Source organism: Anguilla rostrata, chromosome 8 (assembly GCF_018555375.3).
Source record: "Anguilla rostrata isolate EN2019 chromosome 8, ASM1855537v3, whole genome shotgun sequence".
Taxonomy (NCBI): domain Eukaryota; kingdom Metazoa; phylum Chordata; class Actinopteri; order Anguilliformes; family Anguillidae; genus Anguilla; species Anguilla rostrata.
The window spans coordinates 15,281,654-15,297,891 of record NC_057940.1 but is presented as its reverse complement, the minus strand read 5'-3'; the positions used below and the strand labels follow the sequence as shown (position 1 = coordinate 15,297,891).

The 16,238-nt window shown below is 42.9% G+C and overlaps 1 protein-coding gene across 3 annotated transcripts in view; it reads right to left on the bottom strand.

Annotated features, from left to right (window-relative positions):
- The window catches only part of nebl (nebulette), a 54,542-nt gene that overhangs the window by 1,777 nt on the left and 36,527 nt on the right, over positions 1–16,238 (bottom strand). For all 3 annotated transcript variants that reach the window (XM_064346664.1, XM_064346663.1, XM_064346665.1), the window contains exons 5-6: positions 857–1,025; positions 185–303 (exon numbers count right to left, since the gene is read on the bottom strand). In XM_064346664.1, coding sequence (XP_064202734.1) covers positions 185–303; positions 857–1,025 — 288 coding nt within the window. The remainder of the gene's footprint in view (positions 1–184; positions 304–856; positions 1,026–16,238) is intronic.

Below are 16,238 nucleotides of genomic sequence, written 5' to 3'. Positions count from 1 at the left end.
TGACTACAAGAATTAAATGAAGATTCCATAGTCACCGTTGTACATATCCATTATTAAATACTGACTGCATTAAGAGATGATACATTTTAAGAAACACCTCAGGACAAACTGGAAAGCAGAAGCGGCATTGCACATAGGAAGGAATCAGGAAGATCATGGGACAGGACGGGGTACAGGGACTCACCATGGGGGTAGGGTGTGGGGGGGATTGCACAGATCTCATAGAGGACATGCTGGTCTGGTGCATGTAGCCGTACCCTTGGGGGTGCGCACTGGGATGGTACGCTCCAGGCAGCACAGGGGCTTCAGTATGGACGGACAGACAAACAGAGAAATAGTGATTGGTATATCATGAGATTATTTACTCACAAAACCTCCAACAAGGTTATGATCACCCAGATCTACATTTTGAAGGAAGTGAAGCACAATTATTTATCTTCCGCAGTACAGAAAGGCTAATTTATTAAGACAGACTGCAGATGTACTACAAAAACAGATATAATAAGCAACCTGACCTGACTAAAAGAAAGAGTACACAGATTAAACCAACTAAGCAAATATTTTATAAATCTATAAAACTACTTCTCAGCCAGAAAGCCAACTCACTTTTCCTTGAAAAAAATCTTTCTTGGCCCGAAAGCACAATGCATTCTCAAAACTATGTGGATAATTTTGCGTATGCCTGCCAAATGTTGGTAAAAGGTTGGTGAAAGGTTGGTAAAAGGTCAGTGAAATTTCAGTACAAGGTTGATGAAATTTCAGTAAATGTTTGGTGAATGATTGGTGAAATTTCAGTAAAAGGTAGGTAATAGTTTGGTGAAAGTTCAGTAAAATGTTGCTAAGAAAAACGACTCACCCACAATAACACCAGGCCTCCGGTCCACCTCCACCATGTGCGAGTGCATGCCCTTGTACGGGTCGCTCATCATCTGATGGTTCCTCCGCACTTGCTCGAAACTGGGTTCATCTGTCCCCGGAACAAACCCTCGCCCCTTCGTCCTCTCAAAATCCTCGTGGTATTTTGCCTGTTGGGTTTTTTAAAATTTATTTTTAGACACATTGGGCAAAAGAGCATGTGAATTGGTAACTCTCATAAATGATACATTAACATTATGAGACATGAACATTAAGTTCTCAAATAGCTGTATAATAAAGTTGTGATAAATTATACAGCATTCAGGTGATCGGCTAGATAAATTAAACTGTATGGGTGGTAACACCCGCACCCACACAAACACACACAACACGTGCACAGACACACACATAATGTAAGGATCGAGTGCATTTTTTTAAGGAAAAAACACCCACACAGAAAGTCAAGTATAGGGGGTGTATGGTATTTTATTAAGAAATGTTTTACCCATTTCTTCTCTTGACACTTCCTTCAGACCAATGTGATATTTATACTTTCTTTGCATTTTCTTCCTTTTGTCTGATTTTTCACTCTGTCTTTTCTGTGTTACTCCTCTCCATCTCTTTCATTCTTCTACATCTCTTTTCTCTCTCCTTCTCCCTCTCCATAATTTTCTCCTCTTCTTGCATACTCTTTTGTAGATCATCCTGCTCTCAGACTGAGCCTCATTGTAATTCCTCAAATTATAACTTTAAATAAACCATCATAGTATACACTATTGCTGTTCCCAAGTTCCTGCTGTTCACAGTACATTACATGGCATTCACTTATCTACACAGACATACCATGTAGGAAAATGCCTGATTTATATGAGTAATAGTGCCAGACCTGGCCAATAATATACGTACCCCAGCAAGTGTATGCAACAATATTAAGGCGCTAATGCAAATTAAGAGCAGCGCTCATTATCAAAATATATTTTCTGGTGTGCTACTCCTTTTTTACCACAAGGCGGTGCTGTGAAACAGACAGCAATAATATACATGACAGGGATGGAACATGTCCAGTTCACTCAAGGTTAGTGGTTCATTTAAAGGAAAAAAGATCCTCATTCATAGGCAATGTACCACCTGGAGCATGAAAACCTGGCTGTTAAATTTTGGCAGAAAACGTGACTTTTCCAAAATATAACAATCCCAAGTTGTGTCTCATAAAACTACCCAGCTACCCCAAACCATATCAGTGAAATACTCATATCTAAGTTACTTCACACAGACATTTACAAAGATGCCCCCTAGGGTTTTGAAAATAAAAATATATTTATAAATAATCTAGTGGCTCAACATGGACAATTAAAAATGGCCACAGTGTGCTGTACATTACAAACAGATAGGGATGCATTAATATGTATGCCAATCAATATTGTGTCTCAAGTAGTTACCAGAGGGGCACTAGTGGTGATGGGGCGGATGTGTACAGAACCTGCATCATAGCTAGCCAACATGTCCTTCAGTAACCTTTGGTTCATACTACACATACTTACTGCTGTTCTTACACCCACTCACTGCTAAGTGAGGATGTGTTATCTCTGCAGTGGCAACAAAATGCCTATCAGCCAAGAATAAAAAAATAAAAAAATGTCCTGTCTAATTACTGTAACTTCAGGCTACATCATTACATGTCTCTAAGGGCAACTCGAGCCTTTGTTTTCATCTCTGTCATGCATAATACTAATAGATTTAAGATTGAAATGGAACAGCTAGACCTCACCAATATGCATGGAAGGTAAATGTTGACATTCACACTGAATGCTAAATTTGAGAGACAGAAACAGAAGGGAGAATTTCATTTGTGTTGAGGGTAATTGACAGTATGTAAAAATATCTTAATGTGTTTTCACAAGGCTCCAGCAGGGAGCCCTGTGTTGTGAAGACTCATTTGATTTTCGCTGAGTCACAATGCTGCTTGGCAAACATGCAATGTTTTTACAGGCAAAATACAGAATACTGAAGGGAAGGTTCTCTGATATTGCTTTTCCCTTCCCCTTTCACGGCGATCAGGAGTATGAGCTTATCTTTATACCTTATTACTGCCATTGCATTGATACCAGCATTTAAGTACTCTACAGCACCCCCTCAAGGCTTGGAGACGTTAGGACAAGCAAACATTTTTTTCATGGTAAGAACCACAGACTGTAGATGAGATATGGACAAAGTGACAGTGATGTCACCCATTGACTTTCCATGGGCTTGTGAAAACTGTGTGGAAACCACGGAAGTGCAGGTTTCGTGCTACCATGTTGTATAAATTGGAGCCAGAGGGTCGCGGGGGGCGCCCAGCCTGTATTGGGTGAGAGGCACATGATAGGCCAGCAATCTATCACAGTGGCTGTTGTGTGACAGCATACAATTTTCATAATTCTGGGAGAAGTATAATTGCCGCAGTTAGGAATTATAATGTGTGCCCCTGCATCAGAATGGAGCGGTGGTGATGGAGGCAGTGACCCAAGTACTCCTCTACACTGTTACTGGACCCATGCCAGCCACAGTGAGAATGTATGAGGTGGCATCCAAGGCCCTTCCAGAAGGCTGCAGATTTATCTCTGAGAATAACTGGTGGTAGCTGACTGCTGGAGTTCCAATCACTGTCCAAGGGGAATGTATAATGTATATGCACACACACACTTCCAGAACTTCAACTAAGGAGCCTCTTATTATTATTATTATTATGATTATTATGATTATTATTATTATAATTATTAGTATTAGTATTATTATTTTTTTCCATCTCTCCGATTCAGGTGAGAAGATACTGTCCCCAAACATAAATTGTTGTCTACTGTCGAAATAGAGTCACTCTAAAGCAATTGGCAGCTTGGTTGTGTGAATTAAATGCACTGTAAAGAAGGATAGCATGTGGAGAGAAATTTTTAAAACTTGGAAGGAGCTCCATGACATTAGACAGAGGTCAAGTGCAGCATAAAAGCATAGTATTGATCGGCATTAGTTCTGAGATACAGCCTTTCTTCACATTTGAATTTACACTGCATTTTACATTCAGCAGACACTCTCATCCACAGCGACTTACACTGCTTACATTCCTTTCTCATTTGTGCAGCTGGCTGACAAGGGAACAACACTACTTCCCCATTGCCAGGCATATTGCTGACTTCATCCTTTTCCTGTCCGACACACCCTCCTGCAGGTCTGATAAACAGAATCTGTAGCAATACACCCCTCACCCCCACCCCCACCCATCAACAGACAGGCATGACAAAGCTGGTCTGTGGCCCACAGCACTAACAGCCCATCTATCACTTGACACATTCGTGATAATTCGCTTGCATATATATAGATACATACGTTTAAAGAGAGGCATGACACTCTTGGAAAATATATCTCTAGACCAAAATGTCATGTATGTTATCCAATAAACTAAAGATGTATTTTACATATGAGAGTGCCTCACTGTACCCTTATTAGTTGCTATATTTAAGGGTGCAACCTGATTGTTGCTGGGGCATGGATTATTTCTCCCACTTGTATATATAAATACACACTCAGCATCCTCCTTCCTTTCAGGTGTGGTGCACTTGAGGTAGGCGACTCCTGCAGGGCACCCAGCTCAACCCGAGGTACACAGACGTGTGCGTGGAAACGAGCAGCTGGGCCAGGGAGTACAAGCAGGCGCAAGGTGAGGAGTGCAGAGCGAGGGGTGGCCAGGCGCCTGTAATGGCGACAGAGCGGTGGTGGGCCGACAGAGCGGCGGTGGGCCGACAGAGCGGCGGTGGGCTGACAGAGCGGCGGTGGGCCGACAGAGCGGCGGTGGGCTGACTCAGCTGTCCCTCCACAGAGTGACACACCGGGGACTCTGTGCAGGCACACGGGTCACTAATGAACGCTTTCAGAACCCCATCAGTACAGCGCAGCCCAGTCCAGTTTTGAGTCACTACTACTTGCGATATTCTGTGCAAATCTGAAATGACCGCCAGCCGTTGTAAGAAATACCAATGTCATTTCTTACTTGTACAGACAGCCCACCATCAGAATGTGAGCACAAATATCTACACCAAAAGGACCAGGACAGGGTCTCAGACAGAAGGCCAGGCAATAGAGCTGACTCATTCCTACTGCTGACCTTTCAAAAGTCCTGATCTTTACCCTGTCAGATATGATGCTCACTTCACCTCATAAATAGGCTGCAGCTTCTACTTCATGTTTCAACACAATTATGAATTTTTTCATGCAAAATAAAATATATGTTTTTGCATATTTTTAAATCAAAAGGAACCACAGAATACCCTGGAGAGGTAATTGATTTGTGCAAATGCAATCTAAAATAGTTGTTTGTTTTATGTATAATACAAAGAGAAATGCTTCAGTGCTTATGAGCTTTATACTGCTCTTGGAAAATTTGGGAGTTATGGCTCAATATTTTAGAATAATTATCCTATGTGTCCCTCCAAAAAATGAGGTCATGGAGAGTGACACACCCCTCTCACTCTGATAAAGAATGAGCCCATAAAATAACAGTGAGTCTCAAGGCTGTTGCTTGCATGGCTTTCAGCTCTGGCTGGGCATCCTCTGACTGTCCTTCATGTTTCATTGCGCTTTTCAAAAACAAAAAAAAAATCCCCCAAAAAATAAAAACGTTTGGCTACTTAAAGCATAAGATGCATCCCTGGCAGACAATGATAGTGCAGTTCTTATTGTTCTGGAATGTTCAGGCACTGCTGCTCCATCTGGGATAAGGGAGCTTAGAAAGGATAAAAGAACTGGTGCACCACTCTCAGCATCGCACCGCCCCAAATGTTCCAAAGCTGCACTGCCACCTCTATCACTCACACGATATTGAGCTGAAATTGAATACTCTCACTAAGAAATGTAAGGAAGAACGTTTTATCACAATAATGTATGTAATTTGGAATTTTATCTGCATTTTAATGAATGAAAAAATGAGAGATACAAAAGTGCACTCGTCTGTTTACAGAGACCAGTTTTGTAAGGGAGACTGTGACCGATTTCTTTTCCGGATGGTCATCCATCATTACACAAACTAACTGAGGTTTCATTGAGAAATGCAGGCTCCTCACTTTCCTGTAGTAAATCACAGCACAGTAATGCATACAGTCAGGATGTTGTGGCTTGGTGATCAAGCTTTAGGGGTGCCCTAGTTTTTCATGGTGATGCGTATTGAGAGTGGCATCTCTGCCTGCAGGAGGCTTAGGTTGTGTTACAGGATACTAGTGCTGAGCTGCATCGCTAAGCATTCAGTCCTGGCAGCATCCTCACAAATCTACAAGCGCCATTTTAATACTCCCTATTATTCTGTGTGTGTACTTGTGTATGCTTGTGTGAGCACATGTGTGTGCATTTGTGTATGCATGCATATATGCATGTGTGTATGTGTGTGTGCATGTGTGTGATATGTTTCATTGTTGAACTACTGACCCTTACTTACGATTGGATAACTATGCTCACACAACAGGGTGGTTTATTTGGTAAAATATTTACACTTAAGCTTATTATGAACCACTACATTAATGAAGATGCTGTATTGTCAGCAAAATGGGCCATTAAAACCAAGACATTCCCATTTCTTCTTTTCGATTATAATATGTAACCATAGAAATACATACAAATATTTAAACCCTATCATTTTTGAATAAAATAAAATCCATCCCACTGGAAAGGTCTCTTTAGAAAAGGAAACAGAGACTAACCTATCTAGTCGTATATTAAACCATCTATTGAACATAGAGGAACCTGAGGAGCGGGGTAATGCCATCATTAAAGCCAGGACTCTTTGCACTGCTGATCTCCATGTTGTGAGTGAGTTGTAGCAAGGCTGGCTTCATGGGTTTCTGTGTCTTTCTGTTTGGCAATGCCCAGTTTCTCTAAACAAGGACTCGTCTATATATGCCATTCAGAGATTAAGAATGTTCACCAATGTGATGCTACTGTAGCAAATTTCACTGTAAATTCCTAAGATCTGAAAAATAATTTTTGTCCCCTGGAGGGGACATGAGTTTCTTGTCTCAATAATCATACCATGCTGAGAACCTACACTACAACGAATATTCGGTAAAAATAAAGTAATATTTTAGAATTTTTTCACGGCAACTTGTTTCTGTCATCCAAGAAATTTACATGAACAAAACGAAACAAACTTTCTTTCTGCCGGGTCTCCTATGGGTAATGTTTTACTGTATGACAAAACATGCTGTGCGGTAAAATCCGTCTGACTTCCCGTATTCTGTGTGCATGTGTTTGGTGGCTAGACTCAAATAAAGACTCAAATGGAGGATCCGTCCTTTGAAAAAAAACACAGGAAATGGTGGAGAGAGTGAGTGGCAATGCATCATTAGCACTGTTATTATTTTAGATCTAAGCCAGGACGGGCTGATTAGCCTAGCGTCACCAGCAAAATATCCAGAAGGAATAAAATAAAAGCATAAACAATTACACAACCAAAATATCTGGCTATCCAAGTACATAATAATTTAAGAGCTAAATGACGCATCAAAATGGGAGTTTAGAAGTCACATTTTCAGGCTCGAAACAGATTTTTACAGATATTCACACACTATAAAGGATCACCAAGTGCAAGAGTCACCAGCGACACACTATTTAATTCCTCCCAATGAATATACACTGATGTGATAAGCAGCGCAGCAGAGATAAGGGACGGCTACGCTCCATTTAGCTCAGCAATGACAGATGCGCGCTCGCGCTGGGAAACCCTCGGATGCCTTGGCATGAATGAATCCAGGCGTGGGTGCCTGTCCCGCTGCAGCAGGGGACCGCAGACTGAAGGGATCTGATGAGTCTCACCGCCGTCCTCCTTCCCAACCAAAGCAAACATAAGGCGCCCCTTCAAAACCATTGAACCCTGGGATTGTGCTTGGTTGGACACGTCATTTGTGGCCAGCCCTTATAGTTTACCCGTGCCCAGCATCCCCATTGCTTCCGCTGTTTTCTGAACAGGCCCTCTCAATGCAAGGACACACAATTCTGCTTTTGAAAAGGCAGTCTGCGTGACTCACTCCGGAAAAGATCATCTCCTAAATGCTGAAATGTAAACGCAAATATATTGATGCATACATACACATATAAGCACTGATTGGTAGATTAAAGTGAGGCAAAATTCAAACAGGCTCTCTAATTTAAGCTCAGCACTATGACACCTCATTTGACTTAACAAGGCTTTGATTGAGTGCCATGATTAGTGAATTAGTTAAATTAGGCGTCATAGTGCTGAGCTAAAGCAAAAACCTGCACCCACATTGGAATGGGATATGATTGGCCACCCCTGCTCTAACTCATAAGAGATACAGCATAAAAAAGCATTGTGGCTCAGAAGACACACCTGGAAGGCACACTAGCAGTCAGTCTGACCCTCCCCCAGCCAATTTCAGAGCTGCAGCTCTGCTGATCTCTCTGCCCCAGAGGATCATGGGTCTCTCTCCTCATCCCCAGCAGACTCAGCCACCCCTGCTGGATGCCTCAAAGGTACATAAATGAAGTACAGAAAGTTCCATTATTCTCTCAAATCCATTTCAGGTGGTGAGAGCAGTGGGTTGTGTAAAGATTAAATATTGATTCTGTGCCTTATTTTTTTGTAGTCAACTGCCGAATATCTCACCTTTCCCTGGTCTTCTCCTCCTAAAGTCAGATCAGCAGCTGTTATCTGGGTCTTTCGGTAGATGCCAGTTTATTTCTACCGGGCGCAGGACTACGATTCACAGACACAGGGATCAGTGACCGAGGCGGAGTGAGTTAGCCAAGATGTGTGCTGACCTTCAAGAGCCTTCCCTTCAAGGTCAACTACCCACAGTGCCATGTGTTTGTGCACAGACAGCTAATGAGGGCAAGCAGCAGGTGGGAAACCCTGTCAACACCACTGAGCATCTTGCTTATCTTAGCATTTGACCTAAGTAAGTACTTAATTAGTTACTTGCTTCAGTACCTAGCCAACTGTACTAACGGATACCGTGCAAGTTACCTGAAATAAGGGTATCGGCAAAGTAAACAACCGACACCCCTGCAGAATGAAGCAGCTAGCAGGGCAGAAAACTTTATGTGCCCTGGACACATTGTGCCGTTCTGCTCACCGCAAAGATCACGTCCAGATCCAATTAACAATATTAACAACTCAATATGAATCCCCAGTACGTTACATTCCAATTAAATTTGAAGGTGACAGATTTGGACGGGCAAGCTGCCCTTGGCTGACTGCAGACAGTCATATCTGAGAGACGGGGACCATAAGACCATATCCGTTCTGTTTCCCAGGAGGCCCACATTCCCTCTCTTAAATACAGAGAAAATGCCAAATACTTAAACATGGATTTAAATCCACCACATCTGGCCTATGCCACACACGCTGTGCTTGGAGGGGTGGGGGTGCGAAGAATGGTTGTCGCATCTCAGATTATTTCCAAGGCCTGCCATCCACTGGAGCCCCGCAAACTCCCACGGAAACTGTCAGGGCACCGAGGGGGAAGCCCCATAGGGACACGCCTCATTTCCTGCCCTGTGGTTGCCAGGTGATGCTCGTGGTAAGGCCACGGCTGTGCGAGACAAAGCGCAGACTGTGGCGGGCCGGCACAATGGTGGCGGCAGGAATGCGGCCTGTCTGGAGTGAGGCAGAGACACTGACAAAGCTCTTGGCCGATGCTGTCAACAGCCTTCCCCTCTCATTTAGCTCTGAATAGAGAAACGCCAAAAGACACAAATCCTCCTCTCTTACAGTGTGGCGCCCAGGAATCTGTGCCCCCACAGCTCCTTATTATGGCTTTCCCTGTCAGGAGTCACCATCACTGAAGCCTATTGGATGTAAGGGTATCTGCCCTTCAGATTTCCCAAACATCACACCTCACCTGACCTGGGACAGGACAGCGAGACCCACCACCAATGGAATACTCCAGAATAACTTCATATACCATTCTGTTGCTACAGGACCATAAGCTGTTCAACAGTATATTTATGAATTAAATACTGTACATAAAATATGATAAAATAGCCACCCTGTTTCTCACGTAGATAGTTGAAAAGGCATTAAACCATGTGGTAATTTAACACCATATACAATGTCCCGTTATCAAATATATATTTCATTACGAAGTCTTTCATTGTTCAACCAAAACAGCCAAACTAGCGAAGAGAGCCTTTTTCTCCCATAATTTCCTCTGTTCATGCATAAGACACTGGCAGAACACTGACTAATGGGATTAAGGAGAAAATTAAGGAGTAAATGAGGACAAGAATTTATACCAGAAACTATCAGGATCTAGAAACTCTCTAATTATCCTGGAAAGATAGAAAAGGCCTAGAAAGCCAATGGAACTATTTTTAAAAAACAAAACAAAGAAAAAAAAACTGAAAAGTTCAGTTTCAAATACAGTTAAATTAATTAAATTAGAGTATTTGTTAATAATTAGTAAAACAATTTTTACTTTAAACATTTTCATCAAAAGTCTAAAGGCAGTAGTTGGCTGATGGGGAAAGGCTCATAAATTTCCTTAATTATGATGCCCGTTTGCCTCATGACTGACTCTGTAATTAGGACAGACTTAGAGACGCATCTGGGATATTTTAGATCACAAACAGATTGTAATTATGCACATTGTAGGGCAAATTAATTGTTGTATAACCAGGAGTGGGAATTTGAAAAAAGGGCATTTTGCCAATGGCTTCCATTTTTCCAGCATGCGCTTCTATTTCCACTCTTTGTCCATTAGATAAATTTATGTGAAAAAATGGAAGACAGTGGGTGAGTTCACGACCTGTAAAGTTACATGTTCACCTCACTCCTTTCTGCCTTGTTAATTTCTATGGTCAGGGCCAGGGACCTGGAAGAATCCCAGCTGGCAAGCTCTAGTGATGAGGAAACAAGGTGAACACTGCGTGGAGCTGTCAATCACTGACTTCTCAGGCAATCCAAACTCGCTTCACAACAAAGCAGAATTATTGCATCAAATCAGTTAGTTACTGGTAGCGTACTGGTAGCGGCTCAATGTTGTGTCCCGATGCCTCGTTCATCCGTCAGTAGAAAGTGCCTCTCTTCTCTAGAGTAAAAGACAGGCGAGCCAGCTAAATGTGGAACAAAGCAAGGGAACTGCTGGAGGGGCCTTAACAAGTTTGACTGGCACAACAATAATCGGCTGCTTAAACTGTGATGTCACAAGTTTCTTTGATAAAACACTCCTGAGTCATATGTCCCTGCAAATCGACCACTGCAAGTTAACCTGGCTCTCTCTCAGCACAGGTAAATCAACAATTTTAGGTATTGAATACAGGCACTAAAAATACATATTTCTCTATACTTCAGGCAGTTCTCCTGGCAGGGCAATATTGAAGGATCTTATGGTGCTTGAACTTTGCTGTGGATGATTGCCTGCTGCTCGCCGTGCCTTTAGACTACGCTGAAAAAGTCTCCAGTCCCCTTCAAATAAATCAGCCTGCATTAGATGAATGCAGTCTTTGTTTCCATAAAGACTCACTGAGTATCAAAGCTCCCTGAAACTTTATTTGTGTAACACACAGCGTGATTTTGCTGTGAACGGTATCTAAAATGGAATTGCAAGGCTCGGTGCAGACTTCTGGAGTGGTCTGGCAGAACTGATTTATCAGCATGGAGTCTGCGGTCTTCAGAAATGCTTCATAATTATAGAATTTTTTCTAGCGAGCAGTGGAGATATCTGGGATAAGAGTGTTCATTCAGCGTGAAGAAAACCCACGTCTTGACTCCCCTCCAATTACCGATCAGTTCCAGTATATGCAGGATCATGGTGCTGTGGGGATAGTGTGAGGAGAATTCTCCTTCAGCTGAGACACTTTTCTCTACATTTGATAAGAAGTTTGCAAACATCTAGCGCTCAGTCATCAGCCCAGATCAACGTCAGGCCAAATATGGTCTCTGCTCCTCGCTGTGAAATAATGCTTCAAATGCACAGCAAAGGCTGCAAATTATAGAGCTTCAGCAGAAATGAATTTTCACCACCCAATTTCAGCTTAGTGGGAGTTATGAAGACGGGTGGAGGCCAGTCCCACACAGTGGTGTTTGTGCCTCTTCATCTGCTAGAAATATAAAGATTATAGCAGGTGAAATTCTCTGATTCAAGTGCGATTAATCATGCTCCAAAAGTCAAGCCAGACCAAGCACAGTGGGCAAGTAAAAGGTGTTCATGTAGCAACTACACCTGTAATTAGGTAAATCACTAAGTACCCAAGGAAACTAACTGAAGAAAATGAATTCTTACTGGGTTACATGGTCATTATTACCCCCATCACATAAAGTGTTTTTTTTTTTTTTAAGTTTTACATTTTTAAAAAAGGATAGTTCACTTTGGAAAAATGGAGGCTTAGAGTAAAGCCACTGTAAAGTAGTTGTGCAAGTTACTTTGGAGCTAAATTAAGAGCTGTTTTTAGTCAAGAACCCAAAGTGCATGTACACCAGCTATTGTAAAGCCAACTGGTTGTCAGAAACTTCTTTAGGTATGTAAAATATATTTCACTGTACAAAAAACTATCTGGGAAAATCTAAGAAATGTATGCTAACACAATACTGAAAGTTGACTTTATTGTAAAGCTCTGAACAGCCAATATATATGAAAAGGTTCAGTTCCCCCTACAGTATCAACTCCAAAAAACTCAGACCATCCAATCAACACTAGGAAGCGCCAAATGATCCAAGGAAGCACCCAATCAAATGAAGGAGGCCTTAACTATACAATCAACATGAATAAACCCTGACCGTCCAATCAATTTTAAGCGTCTCTGACTTCGCAATCAAAAGTAAAGAGGCTCTTGTCATTCAGTCAACAAAAAGAGTTTTCTTCTCTAAGTCCTGTTTTTTTCTTTCATTTTTTCAGCTGCAGCGCCCATCAGTTCTTTATGGCTACACACAGACATTCATTAAAATACATCACAGCTGCGGAATGAATAAAATATGTGCATATGCCCATACACAAATCCAAATGTAACAAACACAAGGAAAAATACAAATCAATGCATAAGAGAACACATATAAATCAATTACACAGATAAAATGTATTCAACTGATCTTGACGCATTGCTTAACAAATAAAATTCTGTTCTCAATTTACCAGCATTTCTTTTATCCTACAATCTGCTTCTTGTTGCGATCTAAGCACATGCCCTTGGATCAGCACATGTGACAAGCCAGTGTATATATAAAAATAGGGATAATAATAAATGTGTATAGTTTGGCAAGAGGAATGAAGGAGTGAAGGTGTGTTGTGACTGACTGAGTGATCCAACAGTTCTTCTGGAGTTTGTGCCATTACAATGCAATGCACCAGAATTACCGTGATCTGCAAGAACACTGTTTAGCGTGTGGGTGAAGCCTTCTGCAGCCACTCTATCGCAGATTTCTCTCGCCAGGTAGAGAATCAAGGGAATAATAAAATGTCTCTAGGAAGAGGGGAAAACTGAAGGCAGAGCACAGAGAACCTGCGAAAAAGAAATAAGCGCAAGGCTGTGGTTTTGTATCAATCAACCTGCTGCTTTTTTATCCCTTTGTTCGCTGAGCCTCAGCAGATAAGGCTGTGTGGAGGTGACTTTATAAGCTGAACTATCAGTGATCTGTGGAAAACAGCTCACACCCCAGCTAGGAGTAAGCACTGAAAGTGACTACCTCTGGTATTGGAACAGACACTCTGCCTTCTGAATAACCCTCCGGGGATGGTGGAGTAAAAACTAATGCTCCGTGGACTGGGGAACATACCGTCAGAGCGAGTCGAACTTGCTGAGAAACAGCATCCAGTGAGCCTCAGTATGACTAACCTACAGATACGTGGGGGGGGGTGGGCGTGGGTCTGTGGAAACGTAGCAGGGGGGACGGGGTACTGCCTGCATATTACGGTGAATGAAAGTCAAGTTTGGAGCAAGGTGCTGTGAGCCGCAGATCTGCATTAGCACCCAGCGGGACGTTAGTGGCTGATGACACAGGGCAGCCATCTGTCTGTTTGTTTAAAACCACCAACTCAACGCGAGCAAGGGGAGCAAATCTGCACACAACAGACTCACAATATTCAACACGGGAAAAAAACACCCTGCTATTCCCGTCAGTAAATAAAGGTTGTTTTCTGCTTCTCACAGTCATGGCGCTACTGATGTGCCACAATGCTGGTTCAACAGTATCCTTTTGCAAAAGATATACAATGTGTAGGATTTTATTACCTTTCCTTTGACAGCAACAATATAGAGAAAAGAGAACTGCTTTTATAAATACCATATTTCAAATAATTCATTCAAATATATATTTATAGAGAGAGACAGAAGAACAGAAAGGGGGAGGGGGAGGAGGGAGGAGGGAGAGAGAGAGAGAGAGAGAGAGGGGGAGAGAGAGAGAGAGAGAGAGAGAGAGAGTCTCTCTACTCCCAATGTTTATTAACCTTTGAGGGTGGGTGTTTCCAGAGAGGGATCTGGTCCCAGCCAGAAATGTCACACCAGAGAATAGTTACCGGGGGTAACGGCAGAGGGAGGGAGAAGGAATGTTTTTGGCACGGTCACAAAGCACTCCACGGGCAAACAGAGAGAACAACACCACCACTACCGTGCACCAAACGTCCCCTCCCATAAACGGCACTGCAGAGTCCACCCCACCCCACAGAGGAACGAGACTCCGGACCCTCCGCCGCCAACCCTGAACAATTAGGTCTGCCCCATATCTTCAAAACATCTGTTTCGCCGTGTCCGTCTGACGTCTGTCTTGGCTAGAATAGAAAATTACGGAGTTGGTTGCATCTAAAAGCAGGGTGGGCCTAGGCTTACGCTGCCCACCCACAGACCTCATTCATGGCCATCTTGACAGGCACTGAATAACAGAGTAGTAAGGAATCCTGGGTCTAGAGATGCTAAATACATATGCTAAGCCAATTAGTGGGGTTGGGTGTGCAGTGTGGCGAAAATGTGGAAGAGATGAACCCATAGAGAGCAGTTCCACAAAGACCTACCACAGAAACAGCCCCATATTTACAGGCAGGCTGCTGCATAAAAATGGAAAACCACGACTCAAAATATGCAAATCACTGATGCTGGTGCTGTTGCATTTCTCCTTGTTCGCTAACTTGTTTTGGAAATGTTCCGATGTTATACATGACACTGCGTGAATTTAGAGTTTCTTTACACCTTTCCCATCCTTGAATGAAAAAATTATAAACACCATATCAAAAAGCACTGAAACGTCTTCTCTGGGGTTTCAAAAGAGAAATGAATTAACAGTACCGATTTTACAACCTGAATTTGGGCTCAATTTATTTGCAAAATACCCTGAAGACCTGCAAGGATTTAATCAAACTATGAAATCACTGTGAACAAGCAAGCAACCTCAGTAGAGATCAGTGTATTGGGGCTTTCATGTCACCATCCTTGTTTGCGCACATTAATTCGGGTGAATACTGTTGACAAGCACAGTTCAAATACAGACAGAGCGCGTGCAGATGTTTCCAAGTTTCTCCCTCCGTGACGCTAACAGGATGCTCTGCATTCCTGATGGGCTCTTCCGCCCGTCAGAGTCTGCGCTCCTGCCGAATTCACACGGGGGAATTCGAGCTTCCCCCTCCTCCTCCCGTCCAAGTTAATTACCTCCCCGACTGCTTTGTCAAGTGGGGGTTTACCTAATCAAATAATGGACTGCTCTTTGAGAAAGGCCAACATCGCCCCCTCTTCCTCCCCCTCCATCTCCTAACCCACACAGGCGCTAAATTAATTAACTGTTGAGGATGTTACATGTACTGGTGTGTGAATAATGCGATTTCACGACCACGGAAGCAGGGATGGTTATGGTCTGATTACCTGATGAAGCACTGGGATGCCCATCACTCTGGGAAGGGTCTCAAACCTGGGATTGTTTCATCCCATCTGCCCCCATAGCACCACCAAACAGAGGTGAAGCACACAGTCACAGTCAAAGCAAGTTGTTAAGTAACACTGGTTGTAATTAAAAGAGGGAGGCAGAAATGTGATTTCTCACCTTGAACAGAATAAGCACTGAACCCATCTCTCGCCACTTCCTAGACACTGCAAGGCAGAGAGGAGGTGAGTGGACACTCAACTCTATTTCTCTTTCCCGTCCACTGACACTCAGCTTGAGGCACACATCTCCGCTTGCCTAGCTGACATCTCCAGTAGGATGTCTGCCCACCAGCTCAAGCTTAATCTCGACAAGACCAAGTTGCTCTTTTTCCCTGGCAAATCCTGCCCTCTGCAGGACCTCTCCATCTCCATCGACAACGCCACAGGGACTCCAGCCCAGACTACCAGGAATCTCTGTGTGACTTTAGACAGCCAGCTGTCTTACATGGCTCACACTGCAGCCACAATGCTATCCTGCAGGTTCGCTCTTCACAAGCTCCGCC